Source organism: Panthera onca, chromosome B4 (assembly GCF_046562875.1).
Source record: "Panthera onca isolate mPanOnc1 chromosome B4, mPanOnc1 haplotype 2, whole genome shotgun sequence".
NCBI lineage: Eukaryota > Metazoa > Chordata > Mammalia > Carnivora > Felidae > Panthera > Panthera onca.
In genome coordinates, this window is record NC_138345.1 from 116,280,518 (window position 1) to 116,305,873 (window position 25,356).

General features: G+C 34.5%; 1 protein-coding gene across 2 annotated transcripts in view; it reads left to right on the forward strand.

The window, feature by feature from the left end:
* Positions 1–24,079, forward strand: part of METAP2 (methionyl aminopeptidase 2) — a 29,054-nt gene extending 4,975 nt beyond the window's left edge. For both annotated transcript variants that reach the window (XM_078449602.2, XM_078449603.2), the window contains exons 3-11: positions 5,737–5,802; positions 9,639–9,741; positions 17,357–17,518; positions 18,258–18,439; positions 19,299–19,393; positions 19,655–19,751; positions 21,959–22,062; positions 22,569–22,684; positions 23,392–24,079. In XM_078449602.2, the coding sequence (XP_078305728.1) occupies positions 5,737–5,802; positions 9,639–9,741; positions 17,357–17,518; positions 18,258–18,439; positions 19,299–19,393; positions 19,655–19,751; positions 21,959–22,062; positions 22,569–22,684; positions 23,392–23,644 (1,178 nt within the window). In that variant the 3' untranslated portion in view covers positions 23,645–24,079. The remainder of the gene's footprint in view (positions 1–5,736; positions 5,803–9,638; positions 9,742–17,356; positions 17,519–18,257; positions 18,440–19,298; positions 19,394–19,654; positions 19,752–21,958; positions 22,063–22,568; positions 22,685–23,391) is intronic.
* Positions 24,080–25,356: the final 1,277 nt, after the last annotated feature.

Genomic DNA, 25,356 nt, shown 5'->3' on the forward strand with positions numbered 1-25,356 from the left:
CTCTCTCTGTTCCTCCCCTGCTCACACTCTTTCTCTCTCAAAAAAAAAAAAAAAAAAAAAAAAGATTAAAAAAAAAAACGATAAGTATATCGTTTGGTGAGTTTTGACAAATGTATGCATTTGTGTTACCACAACCAGGATGTAGACCATTTTCTTTTAATGTTTGTTTATTTTTGTGACAGAGAGAGAGAGAGAGAGAGAGAGAGACAGAGTGCAAGCAGGGGAGGGTCAGAGAGAGGGAGACACAGAATGTGAAGCAGGCTCCAGGCTCTGAGCTGTCAGCACAGAGCTTGACGCAGGGCTTGAACTCATGAACCAGGGCTTAAACTCAGGAGCTGTGAGATTATCACCTGATCCGAAGTCGATTGCTTAACCGATGGAGCCATCCAGGCACCTCAAGATGTAGACCATTTTCATTTAACATTTCCATCTCCACAGAAAAGTTCCCTTGTACCCCTTGAAGTCTGTTCTCTGCTCTATACCCTAATCCCTTGAAACCTTTGATACATTTTTCTGTTACTGTAGTTTTTTCTACAATGTTATATAAATGGAATTATTGTAGTGTGTGGCTTGTTTGGCTTATTTCCCTTAGCATGATAATCTGAGTCATCCAGTTGTTGCATATGTGTCAGTAGTTCATTACTTATTATTGCTGAATAGTATTCCAAATTCGTTTATCCACTTACTAGTTGATGGATATTTGGATTGTTTCTAGTTTTTGCCTTATGAATAAAGTTATTGTGAACATTTGTATACAAGGCTTTGTGTAGACATTTTCATTTCTCCTCAGTAAATACCTAGGAGTAGGTTTGCTGGTCATATGGGAAGTATATGTTTATAAGAAACTATCAAACTGTTACTTAGAGTAGCTGTGTCATTTTGCTTTCTGGTCAGCAGTGGTTGAGAGTTCCAAAGTGCTTTGAATCTCTTAAGCATTTGGTATTGTTAATTTTTAAATTTTAGCTTTCTAACAGGTGTGTAGTAGTATGTTATTGTGGTTTTAACTTGCATTTCCCTAATGATTGATGATGTTGAACATCTTTTCATGTTTTTGCCTTTCATATATCTTTGGTGAAATGTTCACATCTTTTGTCCATTTTTCAATTGAGTTACTTGTTTTGCTGAGTTATAGTAGTTCTCTATTCTTGATACAAATTCTTTATCTGATAAATGTTTTAATATTTTCTTTCATGTTAGTATTGTTTGCAGCAGAAAAGATTTTAATTTTGATGAAATCCCATTTATTTTATTTATGGTTCATGTTTTTTGTGTGTTATCCAAAAAGTTAAATAATTGCTGTCTCTAGGGTCATGAAGATTTTTTTCTTACGTTCTCTTCAAGAAGTTTTATACATTTTTATTTTTATTTATTTATTTTAAAGAATGGAAAGGTTTTTTTTTTTTTTTTAATCTTTATTTTTGAGAGACAGCATGCAGGTGAGCAGAGATGGAGCAGAGAGAATTTTGAGCAGGCTCCACACTGCCAGTGCAGAGCCGGATGTAGGGCTCGAACTCATAGACCATGAGATCACGACCTGAGCCAAAATCAGGAGTTGGGACATTGAACCAACTGAGCCAACCAGCCACCCCAAGAAGTTTTATATATTTTTAGCTGTTATGTTGAGGTCTATGATCCATTAGAATTCATTTTTGTATATAGTGGAAGGTAAGAATTAAGGTACCTTTTTTTCTTGCATATGGATGTCCAGTTGTCATTCAACAAATGTTAATTGATTTGGACATAGTGCTAATCCAGCAATAAATATGAACAGTCTATACCTGTTAAGAATATCCTGGGATGCTGTGAAAGACTTACAAAAACATAAGTTGTGGGGCACCTGGGTGGTTCAGTGAGTTAAGCGTCGGACTTCAGCTCAGGTTGTGATCTCACTGTTCATGAGTTTAAGCCCCTTGTTGGGTGCTGTGCTGACAGCTCAGAGCCTGGAGCCTGCTTCCAATTCTGTGTCTCCCTCTCTCTGCCCCTCCCCTGCTTGCATTCTGTCTGTCTCTCAATAAATAAACGTTAAAACATAAAACGTAAAAATAAACATTAAAATCAAAAATTTTAAAAACCAAAAATCAAAAATAAATAAACATTAAAAAAAAACATAAATTGTGGCATGGTATAATGCATGGGAGTATAAGCATATATAGTTGACTATTCGGATCCAGGCTCTACTACCCCTCTGGCAATAAACAGTAGCTATTATTCCATACCGAATACAGACCTTGAACATTGGTCTCAGAAGAATGAGTATCAAAGGAGGAGCTTCTTCTTACCTCATTTTCAAGATGAAGAAACCATGGTAGAGAGAGGCTAAATAATTTGCCTAACATCACACAGCTGGAAGGACTTTTAGGGTGTATTTAAAACTGGATATATATCTTGAAGCATTTGTTTTAGGTTGAGTGTAGTGTTATGTACTGGTATGCTAGACATTGAATGTTCTTCCAGAGTAAAGACCATCTTGTTTGCTATTTTGCTCCTTTTACCTATTTGAGAAGTCAGCAAATTATTATTATTATTTTTTAATGTTTGTTTTTGAGAGAGAGAGCGTGTGCAAACATGAGTCGGTGAGGGGCAGAGAGAGAAGGAGACACAGCAGGTGCCAGGCTCTGAGCTCTCAGCACAGAGCCCAACATGGGGCTCAAACTCATGAACCATGAGATCGTGACCTGAGCCAAAGTCGGATGCTTAACCGAGCCACCAATCCCTAAGCAAATGTTTATTGAATGAATGAAAGTTACTATTAAAATTGTAGTGCAGAATATGTGAATTAGTGTTTTCTTTTTTAATTAATTTTTTTTTTTTTTTTTTTGGAGCACCTGCAAGCAGGGGAGAGTGGTGGAGGGGGAGGGGAAAGGGGGTGAAGGAGGGAGAACCCTGGGATCATGACCTGAGCTGAAATCACTAGTCAACCACTCAACTGACTGAGGTACCAAGGCACCCTGAAAGTTGTGTTTTCTAAAAAAAAAAAGAAAAAAATTCATGTTAAGAAAAAAATTCATGTTAGGGGCTCCTGGGTGGCTCAGTTTGTTGTCTTGATTTTGGCTCAGGTCATGATCTCTAGTCAGATCAAGCCCTGCGTTGGGCTCTGCTCTGACAGCGTGGAGCCTGCTTGGGATTCTCTCCCTTCCCCTCCCCTGCTCGTGTGTGTGTGTGCTCTCTCTGTCTCAAAAATGAATAAACATAAAAAAAATTTTTTACTGTTATTTTTCTTGAGCTTTTGAATCTAGAAACCAGTAATGCATAAGTTGGCAATGTTTGTGTTCCGACTGTGTTTCCATGTTTCCTGTACCCAATTTCATAAGGTTGAATGAACATAAGAAATTGCAAATTTCTGGGGTGCCTGGGTGGCTCAGTCGGCTAAGCGTCCGACTTCAGCTCAGGTCACGATCTCACAGTTCTTGGGTTTGAGCCCCGCGTCGGGTTCTGTGCTGACAGCCCAGAACCTGGAGCCTGTTTCAGATTCTGTGTCTCCCTCTCTCTCTGGCCCTCCCCCGATCATGTTCTATCTCTCTCTGTTTCAAAAATAAATAAACGTTAAAAAAAAAATTTTTTTTTTTTAAAAAGAAATTGCAAATTTCTAAGTCAAAAATTGTCAAATATTGGCTGTTTTCTATCACTCAATCCATTAAAGCCCTATATCATGTTACCTCCTTCTTTGTTAAACTGCTGTTTCCTATTTCTCATTTAGGTGAAAATAAGTAGGATAAAATAAACGAAAAGAACATTCATTTGTTGAATAGAGTGAATATTTATCATATGCTTAGTCCTGTGCCTTAGTTTAAGAAATGGTGTATAATCTTTAAGGAGCTCACAGACAAGTAGGGTCATTGTAGCTCCCTTATCATTTTGCAGAAAAAAAAAAAAAAAAAATATATATATATGTATATATATATATATATATATATATATAATTTTGTGTGATAATTATAATAGAAGAATATAGGTGGTAGCATGGTGAGATAATTTCTTTTATGACTCTTGCTTATCATTCTGGGAGTAGAAAATTTAAGCATTCGTTTGACATTGTTTTATGAGTGTGGATTTCATGATCTAAAATTATTGATGCTAGCCATGAGTTACTTCCACTAGGGGAAACATTTAAAAGAAGACTGTATGGTGAACATACTATTAAACTGTTAACTTCTAATTGTTGCCACAGCTTCCTATTCATCCCTGTTTCATAGCATTGTGATTTGTGGGTAGATTGGCGTACTTCATGAGTGTTGAAATTTATTGAGCAGCCTTTTTAGAAATTCAGAAATTCCAGTCTATTTTTTGGTACCCTTTATTTAAAATGTTTTAAGTCACTATTTATTTAATCTTGGCCATAATAGTATCCTTTATCTTTTCTCCAAGTTCAAGAGAATGGCATGGGCTTCATAAAAGATTGTTATAAAAACTAACAGATAGTGGTTACTTTAGTTACTCTTTTGCCAACTATTTTTTCAGATAGTTCTTAATCTCCATTTTTGGGCATCAGGTTCTTTTGAGAACCTGACAACTGAACCTAGGAAAAGTGTATATACCCTCTGATTTTTGTGTACATTTGACCCAGAAGGACTCTTTCTTTAATAACAACTATACAGGAAAAGATATTTAAAGTTTTTTAATTTAAAAAAAAAAAAAATTTTTTTAACGTTTATTTATTTTTGAGACAGAGAGAGACAGAGCATGAACAGGGGAGGGGCAGAGAGAGAGGGAGACACAGAATCTGAAACAGGCTCCAGGCTCTGAGCTGTCAGCACAGAGCCCGACGCAGGGCTCGAACTCATGGACCGTGAGATCATGACCTGAGCCGAAGTCGGACGCTTAACCGACCAAGCCACCCAGGCGCCCCTAAAATTTTTTAATTTTTTAAATTTATTTTTGTGGGGTTTTTTTTGTTTTTTTTTTTATTTTTTTATTTTTTTATTTTTTAATATATGAAATTTACTGTCAAATTGGTTTCCATACAACACCCAGTGCTCATCCCAAAAGGTTAAATTTATTTTTGAACAAGAGAGAGCGCAAGTGGGGGAGGGACAGAGAGAGAAAGAGGGAGACACAGAATCTGAAGCAGGCTCCACGCTTGGAGCTGTCAGCACAGAGCCCAACACGGGGCTCAAACCCATGAACCGTGAGATCGTGACCTAAGCCAAAGTCAGATGCTTAACTGACTGAGCCACCGAGGTGCCCCAGGAAAAGATATTTTAAAATATGACCCCCTAAATATCCCTGCATGGATTAGGAATCAGGTGATATATTCTTGGTCCAGTTCTGCCATTATCAGTTGGGATTACCTTGGGCATGTCCATTAAACATTCCTTGTTTTACCTCATAAAGTTGCTTTGAGGATCACATGAGGTCATGAAATACTAACCTGCAAAGCATATGTAAACAAACTAGTAATATTTTAGGTGAAGTCACCCAGTCATTAGCATTAAACTAACACTGGTTATTTTTCCTAGTTTTTGAAAAAGAGTGTTAATATACTTTTTATTCTTAAAAATACCTTTTTCAATAATTCTTTTATTAGAGTGAGTCAAAGTTTCCTTAGTGCTTTTGATTATACAAACCAAATTTTGAGACATTAGCATTATATAGAATTCTGTTCTAAGAATATTGGATCAACTCTGTTGTATGTTATTTAAGATGCTTTGTGCGTGTGTTACCTGTCTGCTTATGCTTGTTTTGTCTCTCTGTTTCTGAGGTTTAAATAAATGTGTACTTGAAATGGTCTTTTCTTAGATGGAGATGGGGATGGAGATGGAGCAGCTGGAAAGAAGAAGAAAAAGAAGAAGAAGAAGAGAGGACGTTAGTATCTTAAGTTGGTCTTACTTAAAAAATTTTAACTGTTTGTTAACCAGCTGGTTTGAAGAGTAGGTTTGAAGTTGCTTAAGATCCTAGTGTATGTCAGGGAAATAAATTTAGGCTTAACAGAGGTAGAATTTAATGAAACAACTATTCTTTCATTTAATAGTCCTGTTGGTATTTTCTTTACCTATTGTTGAGATAAAGGATGTTAATAATAAGTTGGTTGCATTTTACCACAATTTAGGGATGAGTTTATCATTTAAAACTTGGATAATGCAAATAACAATTCTTTCAGTGATGACTAAAGTGATGCCACTGTGTGGTAATAGGGTAAACATAGTTGGCAGTTCACCTGCCAGCTTTGAAATTACAAGATTCTTGATGAGTATTTAATGAGGATTCCCATTATTTAAAATTTGTGCATATGGTAAAATTTTACTAATGACGTATTGCACTATTTCATATTACTTAAAATGTGATCCTACTTGCGTTTTGTTTTATTTTAAATGGCAAATTGACATCTTCAGGGACCTGAAATTCTATTAGGGAGACCAGGGGGAGAATGTATAAGTATTGGGGAATAAATGTTGGGTTGGGTTGAGAATCAGGACAAGTTCTAATCTTGGATGCCCTTTGGGCTATTAGGGACCATTGAATGTCTGGTTGCACCTTTCTTTAAATCTTTCAGGCGAAAATTTTATGAATTAGAATATTGGGGCTTGACTCATTTTTATCTCTGTGTTGAGAGAAATACCTAACTTTTTAAAGAAAGCTTTTGGCTCTGCCAGCGTTTTTCCTGATGTGTCTCCAGATGAAGATAGGATAGCCTTCTTTCTATTCAGGCTTCTACTTTTGTTAGGTCCTTCTACACATAGGATGTCAGTTCTGTCCCTAGCATAGTCTGTATTAAAAAAAAAATTTTTTTTTTAAGTTTATTATTTTTGAGAGAGACAGAGAGCAAGCAGGGAAGGGGCAGAGAGACAGAGACACAGAATCAGAAGCAGGCTCCAGGCTCTGACCTGCCCGCACAGAGCCCGACACAGGGCTCGAACTTACAGACCGCGAGATTATGACCTAAGCCGCAGTCAGCCGCCCAACCGACTGAGCCACCCAGGTGCCCCCATAGTCTGTATTTAATGAGCATAGGCTACCTATGTTCTAGAAGTCTTCCAGGGATTATGATATCATATTCCTTCCGTTCAAAAATTGTTAAAAGTGTGCCTATGAGACAAGGTATTGTCTGAAAATGGTTTGAGAGATAACTCTTTCTCCCAATACTCTTAAATTACTCCCTAACAGAAGTAGATAAACAGGGAGTAATGTTAAGGGTCTACTTTGTATATGCCATTGGTAGAATTCTTCCACTGACAGATGTTTTACTATGATGCCATCAGCTTTTATTGTGCCTCCTCTGAGGATGTTGTTGAACCTATTGTTCATTACATTTCTTTATGAGTACTTGTAAGAGACACTCTTTTGTTTGGTCTTAGTATCAAGAATAATTGTGCTTTTCCTGAGTACTTAATGTATTTATCTCATAAGCATGATCTATATGCAAATAACCTAGCTTTAAAAATATATATATTGGCTACTAGAGGGCTTAGAGCCAAATCTGTGGTTTTGTATTGGCTGTATTTCAGGTTCTACTTTATGTTCTTTCCATGTTTTGATTTTTGTTCTCTTATTTACTGTTCCTTATTTGTTTATTTTTGATCTCCTTGTAGGCTATCATAAATCACTTCTGGAATAAGCCAAATAATGTAATGATGAGTCATTCACTGCCCTTATTTTCTTCATTTATAAAGTGAGAGAATTACAAATGATAGTAATGATAACTGTAGTACAGATTGTATAATTATTCATAGTTTTACATAAAACTTGGGCAGGGTACATTAGAATTTTCAAAGGTTATCCAAGATTTCATCTGGTTTTTCATTTTGTGGATGAGGAATCTGAGGCTTGGCACATTTGGCCATTTGTCCAAGTCACAGTTAATAAGTGGTTAAGGCTAGTCATATTTTGATTACAAATTTTTTTCTTTAATGTTCTTTTTGAGTCTTTTGCTTTAAAGTTTATGGACAGTATAAAAGGCATCTGTCAGATTTGTGGATGAAATAAAGCTGAGGGTGGTAATACTTTTGTTGATAAACTCAGGATTTCAAAAGATCAAAAAAACTGAGAAATAGATTAGGATTAGCAAGCTGAACTTTTATAGATGTACATAAAATTAGAACAGGGTAATAGGATCTAAGGATTTTGAGTGCTAGTACATTGTGAGCCAAAAAGCAGGGAGTCTTAACTATTTAATAGCTCTAAGATTTTTAGAATTAAAAGTATAGTCTTATATTAATTATACCTTATTTGGACTATTAATATAAATCAATTCTGATACCAACTTACAAAGAACATTGACAAATTCAAGGCTGGCACCACATAGGGGTGAAAGTGTTAAGAACCATTTCCCTTAAAGTGGTTTCTTATCATAGAGAGGAAGGAATCAGTTGAAATGAAAAGTAAAATGTTTTCAACTGCAAAGAATAAAGCTGGAACTAGCAGGATAAGTATAGGAAGAGGTTTCTAATAGTTACAGTTCTTTCAAAATGAATGGATTTTTGCTTGGGAGATAAAGACTGCTTCCATTGTTAGGAGTTCACTGCCATCTGTCAGAGGCATTAGGGGATTCCTGGATTTAAGTGTAAAGCTAAATTAGTTGACCTCTAAGATCTTTTTTTATTTTAAATTTAAATGTTCCCTCTTAGGAGGGCCCTAAAACAGTGTTTCCCAAGTTTACTTGCCCATAGGACGCTTTTAAACATTATGTAAAGACGGAAAAACATTTGGTGCTCATGAGATACTATTTGGGTTAAAGGAAGGAACTGAACATGGTTCCATAGATAAATGATTTGGCTCAATAAAGTCATATTTTTATTTATATAGTTTTTTCCCCCATTGCAGAACAAAAAGAGCAAAATATGTGTTAAAATTGAAGACAAAAATCTGTAACATAAGACCAGTTATAATCAAAAGAAAACCACATATTTCACCTCAGTAGTTGAAATGCTGCAGATATACATTGAATGTCTTATATCACTGCATAAATTAACTCAACATCCTGGCAGTCTTTGGAAATAGCAGTCATTACTAAAAGGTGATTCTTCATATAATAAGAACTATGTAACTAGTTCTTATGTATTTAAACATTTTTTTCAGAAGACAGATCCCCAGATATTTTTGAAAGTCATCTTGGAACACTGGTGTGTTTTAGAACATAGTTTGGGAAATAATGCTCTTAAAACATATGTAAGAACTCTACCTTTTTTTAAGTATCTGGAAATTTGTGTATGGCTACCTAAATTCTTTTAGCCCTGGGTATGTATATGCTTAACTTTTATACCTTATTTCCTTGAAATAAGTTTTTCACTTAATTTATTAATACATAGTAGTTTTATATTTTTATTTCATCTTTATAGGATTTCTTCCATATTTTCTTGTTGCTTCTTTGATTTTTATTTGTGAAAAACAGCCTTTATACTATTCCATTTCCAGTATAGTAAATGAAGACAAAAACATTAGAATGTGCTTTCTGCCAAGGCATATACTGTTTAAATACATAATGGAATTCTAAGGAGTTGAATATTTCTATTCCCAAGCAGCAGTACATCGGAGAGGAGGTGGCCAGCATGGTGAAATATCTTCTGTTTTTAACTGTAAGACAGCAAGGAGATTCTTTAAAATTAGGTCATATAACAACCATTAGGAACTGAGAAAAACTGTAATGATAAGTGCTTAATTTTATTTTTAACTGCAGGAGTTAATGCTTTATTTGTATCTCACAGCAAAAGTTCAAACAGACCCTCCCTCAGTTCCAATATGTGACCTGTATCCTAACGGTGTATTTCCCAAAGGACAAGAATGCGAGTACCCACCCACACAAGATGGGTAAGGATCATAAAATAACTTCCAGTTTGATTTTTGAAAATTGTAGCTTAGCAATAAAGCAGATTTGATTTTTCTCAGAGCTTTGGTCCACCACCTTAATAAAAGCTTGTGAATTGGTTAACCAAAAATACAGTAGAAGCCCTCTTATCCAAAATAATTGGGACCGGTCATAGTTTAATCAAAAAAGTATGTTAAAGTGGGGAATAACAAAAAATAAAAATCTTTATCGATAAAGTTAAACATTTGTTTTTTATCATTCTTGATATTGGAACATGTTTTTTCTCCTCATAAGCTATATCCATAATGTATTGTCTTTGAATGTATTCCATTTTGAGCTGCTGTGAATAAAAACTATGTAGTCTGAGGTCTGATACTTGTAAGTTTACATTTTTTTCCTGAAACCATTTGCAGTTCTTATCTACACTTAATGTGACAAGTTTTTTTTTTTTTTGATGACTTGCCTTTATTTAGACTTTTCTGAGTAGTCAATTTAGTTTTCATAGGAATAATTTTTTTTATGTACTATATAACAAAATTACAGAATTATAGTAACTGATAATTTACACCGGTTTGTGAGCAAATCACCTGATTTTTCTGAAAGGCAACATTTCCGCTGGTCAGCAGACACTCATAGTGGCATTATGTTGACTGGCTAAGAACATGGAAGCTGGGATTCATTTGAATACCAACTCTAATGCTTATTAGCTTGTGACTTGGGCAAGTAATTTATCATGTCTTTGTTTTCATTTCTTCATCCATAAAATAAGCACTTCATAGGGTTGTTGTGAAGAATATATGTAAAGCATTTAGGAGGGTAACAGACACATGTAAGCATTGTTAGTTGCTGCTATTATTATTCAGAACAGGAACCTGTCAGCCCCTAATTTTCAGAATACAGTGGCCATTGGTCAGTATATTTTACAGAGGGAATTGAGACCATCAGTTAATCCAGTGGTTGCCGTAGTTGGTTAAGAAAGCTTCTACTGTAGCCTTATTTCACTGACCTGTAAAGACATCATTGTTTTTCTTTAAATTTAGGAAAGAACATGATATTGTTATATTTTAATCCCCCTCCTTAATTCCCAGTACCTATAGGGAATAAGTCTATAAAGTTCTGAAATTTTGTGTCATGAGCATCTTTTCTTTGGATTTGAATTCATCAATCACCATCCCTATCTTAAAGCATCTGTTTTTGAAATGTTACAGGCATGTAATTTAACTTTTTGTAGTACATACGATATAATCAACATTTATTTTTAAATATAATCTTTTTAATTTTTTTTTTTTTTTTTTTTGCTTGTTCCCTCTTCCTTCCCTTCCTTCCAGACCCATGTAACCACCTAGCAGGTAGCCTTCCATATTTTTATATGCTCCTATATGTGCACATCTATGTCTGTTTATGTAGGGGGAGTGTTTTGGTCTTGTTTGTTTTCCAAAATGGAATCCTATGCACATTTTCATCACCTTTTCTCATTCAGGAAGGCTCTCCAAGTCAGTCAGAAGACCTGTTATTCTTTTGAATGGCTTTATAATATTCCATAGAGTGAATATGCTATATTGTATTTCACCATTTTCTAGTCGATGAGCATTTACTTTGTCTCTAATATTTTTTGCCATATTATAAACCATTCTGTAATAAGTATTTCTAAGATACACATAGTATTTATGTATACGTGTTTATGTATGTGTCTCCTTACACTCTGGCAGTTTTACTGTGTGATAGTTTTCCAGGAGTGGAACTGCTGAATCAAAGAATATGTTAGCACTTTAGTTTATGATTCTCAAACTGCTAATGATTGTGAGCATTTTTTGATTGTTGGCTTTGTTCTTTTGCTCTTCTAAAAGTTTTAAAATTTTGAATATGGTATATTATACCTCTGGATTCCTAGCAGTCTCTTAGATTTTTTTCAAACTCTTCCTCTGTGTTTTATTATGTCTTTAGTTAGTCTGGAATTTTTTTGTGTAGAGTTGGGAGTGCTAATTTTAATTTATTTCAAATGGACAGCCAATTGTGCTAGAATTGTTTATTCATGAAATAATTCATTCTACTCAATGGAATAACCACCTCTGCCATATACTATATTCTTATATTATGGAACTATATTTTCTTAGTCAACCAATTTCTATTCTACGGATCTGTTTGTGTATTCCTGTGCTAGTATTTGGATTTATCAGCAACTTTATATGTTGATAATTCAATAAGGCAAGTCTTTCTCCTCTGCCATACACGCCCAAACACAGTTCTTTTTTATACTAAGCTGTTTTTAGTCATAATAGTTTTAACACATATACCCACAGAAAAATGCTCTCATTAGAATTCTGATCAGAATTGCATTATACTTATGTATCTTTTTTCAGAAAATTGACAGTTGTGTCACTTTATCTTATCCATTGTCATAGTATATTTTCCCACTTATTCTGATTCTTTTCAGGTAGGTCCCATCCCTTGTTTGTTAAATTTATTAAGTGTTTTATGGTTTTGTTACTGATGTGAACAGGATGTTTTTATGTTTCCATTTCTATGTGTTTATTGCTAAGTGGAAGAAAACCATTGATTTCCTATACTTACTAAAAAATAGATTAATATTTTTAATAATGTGAATATAGTGGAGCAGTTGAAGTAATGTTTAATACAAAGAAAATTGAGATTTTATAAACCTTAAAAACTATCTTTCCCTTCTTACTATCATCTGTTGCAAATTAAACATTGTAGAGGTAGAATAACCTCTGATTTTGAAACAATAGAGGAAGATATTAATTATATGTTATATTTCTTAAGTAATACTTAAATATTTAAAAGCAATCTTGTATGCTGTGGGGAAATGAAAAAGAAGTTTATTGTGGTTATGTTTGCTTTTTAGTAAGTTTTAATATTTTTTGACATTCATATAACCAGTTTTGACTATTTGCAAATAGATCAGAATCAGTATTCTTATAGGTTTGGTAAAGTATTAAATACAGTTTTGTATATACCCTTTTTTTTTTTTTTTAAGTTTTCATTTAAATTCTAGTTAGCACACAGCATAATACTAGTTTCAGGTGTATAACATAGGGATTCAACACTTCCATATATCGCCCAGTGCTTGTCACAACAAGTGCACTTCTTACTCTCCATCACCTGTTTCATCTATTCCCCCCACCTCCCACCTCCTGTAACCATCAATTTGTTCTCTACATTATAGGGTTTGTTTCTTTGCTTGTCTCTTTTTTTCCTTCATTATTTTTTTTTTAATAAACTTACTAAAAATTGCATGAATTATCACAAAGAACTTGCCTGTGTAACTACCACCCAGGTTGAGTGCAGCATTTTATTTAGCTTTTTATTTAAAATAATTCTGCACTTAAGAGAAAGAATTCCTGCATACCTTTCACTCAGGTTCTCTTTAACATTTGCCTCATCTCTTGTTCTCTTTCTCAGGGGAATATGACAATTACACCGAATATATATATTCTGTATAATATACCAGTAACATTCCATTTTCTCCTTGGAAGACAGAAAGATAGAGGGCAGATGTGGAAAATGTTATATTGGTGAATCTGTATTCATCTACTTTTTCTGAATTATTTGAAAGTAGTTTGTGTATTTTTGGATGGAATACTAGACAAGTAGATATCCTGTCCTTTTCAGGATTGTCACATCTGGAGGCACATGATATCAGATTTTATCACTTGGATAAGGTGTATCTAGTTTCTCTAGTGTGTCATTACTATTTTTTCCTCTTATAATTAGTAATTTGCACTTCTAAGAAAACTGACTTTCTGTGTGTATTTCCTATGTTAGTAAAAATTTTTAAACCAATTTTGAATGACTATAATATTCTATTTTGTATCTAGTATAATTTTATTAGTGATTTCGCTCTATTTTCTGTAACCTGGAATTAGTTGTAAAGGCTTAGATTATATTTAGATTTTGACAGGGACATATAAGTGATACTGTGTTCTTCATATTGAATCATAGTCTGTTGCATCAGATATAATGTCAGATTGTTCTGTTACTAGTTTTACTGTATGTGGTCACTTGGTTAATGTGATACTAGCCAGCTGTTTCTTTTTTAAAGGTACTTTTTTCTTTTTGCAGTTTCCAAGTAATCTGTGGGTAGTTTGGTACCATTGGAATATCCTTTTTTTCAACAGCCTTTTTCTTAATTATTTTAATATCCATTCATGCTTTATCAGTTTTTTCATTGGGGACTGCAAAATGATGAATTTCTAATTCTGTAGTTCTTTCTACATTTATTAGCTGATTTTCTATAAGAAGAATTTTCCTTTATCAGCTGGGTCTCAATTAACTTTATCAGTTAACAATAGTTTCTTATAGGCAAAGTTAAAACATGCTTTATTTTTCTGTTTACCAGTTTTCAGAGGAAGGAATTGATCTACATGCAATCTTAATTTCTAGGTTAAAGGCATGCATTTTTAAATGATTTTTATAAACGTGGTATTTGGTGCTTTAAAAATATAAATGTAAGTAGCTTTCAAGTTATCCATGCAGTGAGTTCAGAAATGTTTACAACTGTTTGAAACTAATAATCAGATTCCTTTGTATCTTTTGGTATTACTTACATTTTATGCTCTTAACACATCTAGTAAAAATGATGAAATATTGAAAAGACTCCGAAATATGAAAGAGGTGTGGGAAGTTTACATACTCTGTAAACACTTCTGTAAAGATTCTCTTTCGAGCAGTTATTTTGATAGTTTTGTTGTATATACATAATTTATTTAAAAAGTATTTCTAACCCACCTCTGTCACTTGGATGAATTAATTGCCTTTTCAAATAATTATTGGCTCAGAATGTGTTTTTCATTTTACTAATTTCTATGTATTTGCTAAATAGACTGAACGTCAAAATACCAAATTTAGGAAAGAGGACAGGCTCCTTGATAATATTTTTTGTCTTTAGAACGAACCTGGAATTCTTTTTTTTTTTTTTTTTTCCAACGTTTTTTATTTATTTTTGGGACAGAGAGAGACAGAGCATGAACGGGGGAGGGGCAGAGAGAGAGAGGGAGACACAGAATCGGAAACAGGCTCCAGGCTCCGAGCCATCAGCCCAGAGCCTGACGCGGGGCTCGAACTCACGGACCGCGAGATCGTGACCTGGCTGAAGTCGGACGCTTAACCGACTGCGCCACCCAGGCGCCCCACGAACCTGGAATTCTAATTTTAGATGCTGGCAGTGTATTTCTTGAATATTACTAATGGCTTTCAATTTGAACTCAAGACTTAGGAAAAGAATTTCTTTAATCTAGCTTCTGATTGGTACCTCTTTAGCAATAATGCAGAACATTCCATAACCTTTTGAAGAATTACTGCTTCTAAGAATCAGCTATGCAGCTTCAGAAGTATAAGATGTTTATGTGAGACCTGTTGATTTCACTATTGGAGATCTTTATTGTGCCATATTCTGATTCTAAAATGTAGTTAGATAGCATTTGAAATTTAATTATACTTAGCATTTTAATCTATAAGAAATGGATTCCAAGAATTGAAGAGAAAAAATTGGAATTGATAATGACCAATTTCATTTTCATGGCCCTACTGCATGATATCCATCAATTCCCTGTAGACATAGTCTTTCATCTTAACCATTCTAGAAAAAACATTTGGGGATATTTTTGTTTTTCACAAAATGTTTGGCTTTTGAGGCAAGGGGTGCAATAATGGTATGGCTATTGTATATGTGCCAGAATTATGGCCCATGTAAGAGACAACTGTGATATGTTTTGTTTAAAAACTGATGTCTTTACAGTATTCTTATGCCTGGAAATGATTGATTCTTAGAATGTTTGGGTTCTTGGTTTCCAGGAAAGATTTTTGGATTCATGGGAGAGAATAAACTGGAGTTATATCTGGAGGTCAGGAGATTGTGGCTTGTCTGTCCCATCATGGAGTGAGCAACTATAAGTGTATTGCAACTGAAAAAGATTGAGCCACATGTTGAGAATATACTTTTTAAAGGATCGTATCCTGTTACCTTCTAGTGTGAGGATGTTCCTTTGAATACTTGTAATTGCCTCTTGAATCTTCACTATTCCGATTAAAAGTAATTCATACACATTTAAGTATTTGTGGTGTTCAAAACTGACCTTAACAGATGGTGCTGCAATATTTCTTTATAATGTCAGTATATAATCCAAAATACATTTCCAAACAGAAAATAAGCCAAAGAAGCCTCTGTGATGCTTAAGTATCCCTAAAATGACATAGGATGGCCCCTTTGTGTCATTGTAGCAAATTAGAGCTGCTAGATGTTGGCACACAGGTAGCTGTTGCGGTAGGAAGTAATCATAACTTGACAACGACCAAGAACTCACAGTATTTGGAAACATTAATTTAGGGGCATACTCTAGAGCAGTTATGTTAACTTTTTCTATAAAGAGCCATGTAGTAAATATTTCAGGCCATGAGTGTTACTCACTTATGCTTTTGTAGCATGCACGTAAGTACCTATGGACAGTATGTACACAAATAGACATAGTTGTATTGCAGTAAAATTTTGATTACGAGACACGTACCAGGCTGGATTTGCCTGCAAGCCATAGTTTGAGGAAAATAGGAGTAATCTTGAATGCATCACTTTATTTCTTTTATTTTTAAATTAAAACTTTTTTTTTAATGTTTATTTATTATTGAGAGACAGAGAGAGAGAGAGAGCATGAGCATGAGAGGGGCAGAGAGAGGGGGAGACGCAGAATCTGAAACAGGCTCCAGGCTCTGAGCTGTCAGCACAGAGCCTCACGCAGGGCTCCAGCCCACAAACTGTGAGATCATGGCCTGAGCCAAAGTTGGACACTCAACTGACTGAGTCACCCAGGTGCCCCAATGAAGGCATCGCTTTATACTGAGTATAATTTATACCTCAGTGATCACTGAGTTGTGAACTGTGTGTTCAGTATTGCCAGTAATGTATGAAAGTTATAAGAACTTTTTAAAAGATTTTCATTTGAAAAGTTACTATTTTTGAAAGGTGCTGCTTAAAGGGAGTCAGTGTATATTCTCATTTCCCAGATACTGAATAAAAAATGTTTGTTACCCCTGGCAGTTTTCAAATATGAGCCATATCCTTCAAGGAGAATCGCCTCTTACATATATGTACAATTAGATCCTGCAAAAGCACATAATATTTTATATTTTGGTGAAAGTATATGTAGATTTCCGGTCAAGTTTTCATATTAGTACTTACCCTGTTGATGAAATTAAACGTTAATTTTTGGTGTGGTCTTTTGAAGTCTCTCAGAGTAACCTTGAGTGGAAGGATAATTTTTTTTCTTCCACTGCTTGGTTTCCAGGACTCTTTTCTGGCTTCTCTGTTTTTGTTTTTTTTTTTCCTTTTTGTGTTATTTTTGTGTGGCAAAGTTTTAGTCTCTGACTATGAATGAAATTTCACTTGAGGACTTTGAGAGTCTTACAAAAAAGGTTTAACTTGATTTGGCTTGATTGCAAGTGTGTGACTACTCATATTTCAGAAACTTTGCTGATGTTTAATATAAGAAATTGAATGTGTGACATTTTTATCTAAAATGTCTTATATTAGTGTATTTTTATCTCTCAGCTTTTATGCTTATCTGCTGTTTCTAAAGTGACTAATACTATGCTATACATACTATAAAGGCGAACAGCTGCTTGGAGAACTACAAGCGAAGAAAAGAAAGCATTAGATCAAGCTAGTGAAGAGATTTGGAATGATTTTCGAGAAGCTGCAGAAGCACATCGACAAGTTAGAAAATATGTTATGAGCTGGATCAAGCCTGGGATGACAATGATCGAAATCTGGTAAAAGGAATATATTTTTGTAAGAATGTGATAAAAAAAAAATTTTTTTTAAGTGCTAACTCTCCAGTTGTAATGTTTGGCTTTCTTACTACTTTGCTTAAACTTGATGTGAGGGTTCTAGAAATATGAGTTCTTATACTGTAAATGTAATGAGGAAACCATAAGAGGACATTTATACCTCAACCACCCTATTTTGTACTTTGTACATTTATATGTGCAAATGCACACATTACTCTGATTCTTACTTTCTGTTTGGAAGTCTGTTACTTCGCTATCTAACAATTTGTATTAAAATTATTGGTCACAAAACAGTTACAATGCAATGAAGAAACCAATAAAAGTACTTTGTCTCTAGTTTTCCTTTCGAGTAGTAATTAGCTATAAAAGGCAACAGTTCTCTAATTCAGACAGTTTTTTAAATGTGCAACATTGAGCAAATAAAATGTAATCAACATTTATATTAGTCTGAGTGGAGAATCTCACTTCCTGGTAACTAAGTTAAAAGTGGATTGTGTGGTTCTGTTTCTCTAGATTTCTAGTGGAATTGAATTTTTTTAATCTTTTATCTTTTAGAAATGAGCTACTATTTTCATAGCATCAGAGAACTATTAGTCATTCACATCCAGGAATTGTCCAGATCTTTCCCAGAAAGTAACTTAAGAGTTTTAGTAAATTCTCTGGACCTGATGACCTTTAAGGTATATAAAGATAAAAATGTAAATAATTTTTTTTTAAATAGTGAAAAGTTGGAAGACTGTTCACGAAAGCTAATTAAAGAGAATGGATTAAATGCAGGCCTGGCATTTCCTACTGGGTGTTCTCTAAATAACTGTGCTGCCCATTATACTCCAAATGCTGGTGACACAACAGTATTACAGTATGATGACATCTGTAAGATAGACTTTGGAACACATATAAGTGGTGAGTTTTTGGAAATAATTCCCCCCCCACCCCCCCCCCCCACCTCCAGAAAAAAGTAGTCTTCTCTATGTTAGATGGGGCTCAGGTACTTGAACTTCCTAATTTTCTTCTTTATGCCTCACTTTTCAGTAGAGTTGTGTTGAGCCAGTTTTTGAGATTTACTTTTAAGTATCCTACTACATGGAGTATAATGCAAACCATTGGGTAATTGAGGTTTATAACTCTTTGTATCAAGGTGAGAAGAAATTAATCTTGTTTATCTATTCATGTTGTTTCAGAAATTTATCTGTTAATAAGAAAAACACACATTTACTTAGAACGTTTAAGTTTACCAACCTTTATATACTTGCTAGCTTTTCTAAATTCTGCCCCCAAACCTTGTTGGGTGAGTACCTTTTATCTCACTTAGGTGAGGAAATAAAGTTCAGATAAAGAAAATAAAGTTCAGATAAAGTACTTACCTGAGGTTTTGCTAAATTCCAGAAGCTGCACTGATTGGCGTCTATAGACCTTTACATTTTCTCTGCCCACATTACTGTTCCTTAGTCCCCAGGTTTTTCTCTTTTTGATTTGTTTCTGTTTATATTTTTGCTTATCCACCTAGGTTAGTACTATATTGGTGCTATCTTGAAATGTTACATACTGACCCTGGAATTAGTCTTTGCATTCTGAAACTTTTATTTAACTTATTTATACTTTTTTTCACTTTGATTTTGAATGCTGTGTGGGTACTTGGACTGCTGCCTTCTTTTGAGCCCATCGTTTTATTTGCATGTTAACTAGGCAGATTAATAGAATAGATGCAGTAGACAAATTGACTAGCTGATACATCAACTTAAAGAAGAATTTTCTCTTTCAGGTAGGATTATTGACTGTGCTTTTACTGTTACTTTTAATCCGAAATATGATACATTATTAAAAGCTGTAAAAGATGCCACTAACACTGGAATAAAGGTATGTGAACTGGAAGCACAATTTCATTCAATGTATTTTGAGCATTTTATAGCCTGTTGAAGGTCTTTGGATTATGTAAGACTGGTCCACTGCCCTTAGGGTTTTAAGTGAACAATTCTAGTATAATATACCAAAGGTTTTATAAAGGAAGTTATAATATACAAAGCAGTTTATCTAATTGTCCCTTATTTTAGAATACTAATAAATTGTAATAAAATTATGCATTTTGAGTAACAAGTATATATATCATTTTGTTTTTAGTGTGCTGGAATTGATGTCCGTCTGTGTGATGTTGGTGAGGCCATCCAAGAAGTTATGGAATCCTATGAGGTTGAAATAGATGGGAAGACATACCAAGGTATGTTTTTAAAAAATGAATATTATTTTGAAATGCATGTGACCTCTTGCAGAATTAATTTTACAAAGTAGTGTTGAGTGCTTTCTTTATCTCCTGGGAATATAAAGAGGGAAAATAACTTCATCTTATTAGGAAAACTGTGGTCACTAGGTGGGAACTCTTGCCGAGCTGCGGTGGTAGCTGATAAGATACCCAGGGATTTATTTGAGAATGGCCAAAATGTAGACTTGGTTTTCTGTGACTAAGTCAAATTGAGGCTTAAAAAGAAGCCAGGGACTCATTCCATTGATGAGCCCTTCACCTTTTTTTTTTAAGTTGAGTTCAGAATTTGGAGTCCAGTTAATTCCTTGTGTGTTTTTTCTTTAATCTTTATTCCCTTTGCCTCTTGGTCTTTCCCAGCCACTGCCTTAGGTACACAGTCCCAGAGTCACCTGTGCTTTGTGCTGCTTTCCCAGCTCTCAGGGTCTAACCACTGTCCTTCCTGATCTGTGCTCACTGCTCTCTGTAACTACTGTTCTAATAACTTTTTAATTTTATTTTTATTTATTTTTATTTTTTAGTGAGTATATTTATTCTAATAACTTTCTTAAGGAGTGTTTCCCACATTTCCTTTAACCAAATCCTGTCTCTCCCTTGTAGTCATCTGAGCAGAGACATTCATACCTCCTTGACCTCTGTAAATTCACATGATTTATTTAGCATTCTTAGCCTGACCTTGTTGATACTGATAGACTACTGTGTTTCTACCAACTGCAGAAGGTATTCTTCCTCTGCAACCTGATGGTGTATGTCCTTGTTGCTCACAAATCCGTAATCCTGTAAACATCAGTGCAAATCAATCATTTGTACAGTACAATCAATATAATTGTCATTGTTTCATTGTTGTAGAGTTGAAAAAACCTTGCTACCTAATTCTGCCTTAAAAGAAAGGCAACTCGTCCTGGAATTCTAGCACTGCAGAGATAGATTTTTTTTAAACCATTTTTATTGTGGAATATCACTGAAAATACATGCAACACAAAAATTCAGTTAAACAATTGTAAAAGTTATGTAATTTTATCCCTTGAGAAGTAGAATATTGTCAGCATTCCAAAAGCCCTTCAATTCTGTATACTCTTTTGAATTATAGCAGTCTTCCTCTAGCAAACCAAAGTCTTGAGTGCTAAAGTATTTACATTTGCTTTTCTTTATGTCTTTAGTATCTAACTATGCATCCTTAAACAACAGTATATTTGTGCTTAACTTTTACATATATAATAATAAAACAATATGTATATAATTGTGCCTGTTGTTCTTTTTTCTTTAGGTTTTATTTTGTTGTTCTTTAGTGTATCCCCAACCTTTCATTTTTATTGTTTAGTATTCCATTGTCATGAATATACCACAGTTTGTTCTGTAATTGGTCTCAAGACCTTGGAGTTGTTTGGATTTTCCTTATTAACATTTGGAATGTGCTATAATTGTAAAATTTAAGATAGGGAGGTGTGTGGATTCCATTATGTAGGCCAAAGCTTTCTGGAATTTTCTACACCCTGGTGGCAGTCCTGCTAGATTCATTTTGTGTCCTGGGATCTTCAAGCCCTAGGACTGGAAGTTCAGCCCCCGCCTTTGTCAACTGAAGAAAAAACTGTATGAGTTGGTTTGTGAAAAAAATAAAAAAATGTAAGGTTTTACATCCTATCATTTCGACACAGTATCCACATTGTCACATTACCTTTTGGTCCATAACTGTAAAAATATTTTTTGTTTGTAATCACTGTGTACATGACATGTACTGTGTAATATAACTTTATATTAACAGTACCTCCTTAAGGGCACTTGGCTGGCTCAGTCCAAGGAGTGTGTGACTTTATCTCAAGGTTGTGGGTTTGAACCCCATGTTCGGCGTAGAGATTAAATAAAAAAAAAAACAAGTTAAAAACGAATGAAAAACAATACCTCCTTAGATGACCCCCCATTGTTACCTCATCACATAGTTTTTTCTTTTCCCATCATCCCCCTTTACTCCCTTCTAGTTTTTAGTAAATTGCAATTAACATCTTTTCTATATTCTGCTAGTTTTCCAGTTTGTATTTAACTATGTCAATGCGAGGTTATTTAGTAGTGCCATATCGTTTTTAAATCAATGCTTGAACTCTGTGCCAGAAAGCCAAGAGATCTGTTTGTGCTTCTGGAAACCTTGAATAACTGTTTTCCTATTATGCCAGTGAAACCAATCCGTAACCTAAACGGACATTCAATTGGGCCGTATAGAATACATGCTGGGAAAACAGTGCCCATCGTGAAAGGAGGAGAGGCTACAAGAATGGAGGTATGTATGCCATACATACAAAGTGTTTATTGTGAAGCATTCTGATTTTTTTTTTCCTAAACTAAAGTTAGTGATAGTTGAGTATATAGTATGTTGAGCAAAATTAACTTGCCATCTTTACTGGTCTGTGCAAGTATGCAAATTGTGTCTGGTCAGGCCAGGGCTCAGTCAGCTATGGAAGTTGGGTATGTCAGAGGATTGTTCATTCAACACTTAATGAGTATTTACTAAGCATCTCTTAGATGCCAGTCTCTTTAGTAGTCACTGAGGATGTAGTAGTGAACAAAATAAAATTCCCTGCCTGTATAAAGCCTACATTCCAATAGGAGGACATAGACCAAAAAGTGTAAGGAGATAAAGCAAGGAAGGGTGGATGACTACCAGGGGGTTATTTCATGTTGTTTTTTATATGAAGTAAATAATAACCTCAGCCTGAAGTTGACAAATGGCAATTTTAATTGGTTCTGAATTTTTCTTCTCTCCCCTTGACCTTACATATTCTTTAGGAAGGAGAAGTGTATGCCATTGAAACCTTTGGAAGCACAGGAAAAGGCGTTGTTCATGATGATATGGAATGCTCACATTATATGAAAAATTTTGATGTTGGACATGTGCCAATAAGGTGAGAGACTGTTGTTTTTATAGGAGTATTAAGCTTCTTTTCCCAGTTAGTAGCATTTTTAAAAATGTGACAAACGTTCACAGTGGTATATTCATTAATGTACAGTTCTATAGCCTACCAGTAAGTTGTGTGGATTTTTATAATACAGCAAGGAAATTGGCCTGTTAAAAATCTTAACTGAGATGAAAATGATATAGGCAAGTATTCTCATCAGATCCAGTTTCTAATAATTGTTAATACTTTCAGAGAGAATCATTTTGCTGGCATTTCTAGGTTTTTGTTCTTAATATTTTCCTATTGATAAACTTTCTATTTTTACCTTAATTTCCCCCTTAAACTTTTTGGAGAAGATGGTTGAAGGATGGATTTATACCTCCTTTATGTGCAGGTCTTTCAGCTTGGTGCACAAAAAAGGAAATTAACCACCATAATACTGTTGATGAGTCTCTACTGGGAATTTAACACACACATGTGTAGACACATAAATAAATACGTAAGATAGTCTTCAGGTGGTCTCCCATTCAGCTGCCATCTATAATTAGGTATGGGCTGTTATACATTCTGACTTTTGAATGTTGAAAGAGACAAAAAGTTTTTTGAAGTTAATTACCAAGTAAAACCACAGCTACCATATGAGTTTTCCTTAATGGGGAAAATGAGTTGGTAACTTTTTAGTCACCTGTTAATTTTGGATTTTCTCCTCTTAGGCTTCCAAGAACAAAACACTTGTTAAATGTCATCAATGAAAACTTTGGCACCCTTGCCTTCTGCCGCAGATGGCTGGATCGCTTGGGAGAAAGTAAATACTTGATGGCTCTGAAGAATCTGTGTGACTTGGGCATTGTAGATCCATATCCACCATTATGTGACATTAAAGGATCATATACAGCACAGTTTGAACATACCATACTGTTGCGTCCAACGTGTAAAGAAGTTGTCAGCAGAGGAGATGACTATTAAACTTAGTCCAAAGCCGCCTCAACATCTTTTATTTTCTAAGCTTTGTTGGAGTACATTATACCACAATTAATTTGCAACATGTTTGTCTGTTTAACAGTGGACCTATGTAATGCTTTTATCCATGTTTAAAAAGGAAGGACTTTGATCAAATGCAAACCATCTAATGTAATTAGCCAAGGAAAAAGCTTTCAGGACTTTCAAATGTTAACTGTTTTTCCCATCTAGGAAATGCTATAAAGCTCAAATTAGTTAGGAATGACTTACACATTTTTTGTTTTAAACACCTAAGAGATGCTTTTCAGATATTTATATTGCCATATTCTTAATTGAATGCTTTGAATGACTACATCCAATTCTGCACCTATACCCTCTGGTATTGCTTTTTAACCTTCCTGGAATCCATTTTCTAAAAAATAAAGACATTTTCAGATCTGAGAGCTACATTTCAATGTCTGTGGTTATAATTCTGCACAGGAAATAGCTGAACTTAACGTAGGGAAATGTAGAGCCTTTTATCTGGATTGTAGACCTCTACACTGAAACTTTTCTTCTGACATAATGGCTAAAACAAGATCTACACATGCATAATGTGGGAAAATCTTCACAAATTAATATAAAGCTTTAGGAATGGTTTGCCTTTGTTTTCTTTTTAGAACCATATTAGTCTTTGTCTTTCATTTTTTTCCCATGACATTATGAAGATTAATTGAAACATGACCTAGTAGACAACATTGTACCAACTTGAAACCTTGATTTAGTAAAATCTCAACATTTAGATCCTTTATCCAGTGGTAGTTTTTATCAGGAAATGTATTCAGCTTGCTCAATAAACCAAAAGGGCATTTAAGACTACAAACACTAGAACAGGAAAACTTCCCATACTTGGATCTTGCTATAATTAGAAACGTTAAGTTGAACTATTAGGCATTTCCATTAATGAATCAAATTCACCCTGCCCCTTGACTGGCTTGAATTAAAAACTAGTGGCATTTCAGTTACACTAATTATGGCAGCTAAGTGCGTAAGTTGAATGTAAGATACCTAATATTTACTTATTTAAACTGAGTCCCACTACAGATTCTTGAACAAATTGCCTGAATTCTTTGTAACCGATTTGTTGGGGATGTTCCAACACAATTTCAAAATTGTTTATGTACCAAGGTAAAGCCTTAATTTGTATATGCTTTAGCACAATAAGATTCACTGCCTCTGGGATGCTGTTTAGTTTGTATTTTGTTTAATGTTTTTCTCATAGGAAGAAAAACTGGATTTCTGTACTTAGATCATTTATTATATATATAGCATTAGAGCTATAAATGTTGTCTTGTGGGGTAAACAATCTAGTTTTCAGTTATATGAGCCATGTTTATTATGGTGCTAATGTTCAATAGCTACTTTCAGATTATTTTCTCCAGTTTCTGTGATGTGCTAGTGGCAGAGCTCACAAGCTCATGCTTAGACATGTTATAGGGCTTGGGCCCTCCAGCTAGTTCTCTTGGGGTTCTGAGTCCATACTACTTTGATGTGTTTTGGTGGGAGATATAAAGTATCTCAATTTCTGTGCTCAAGAGTTTTATAATTTACCCTGTGAATGAAGAATATTGGAGCATTATAAGACCTCTCTTTAGCAGTAGGGATCTCAAACCAGTTATAACCTCCAAGCTCTCTTCCTAGTAACTCTTGTGAGCAGTAGCATCGCTGCATGCCCCTGG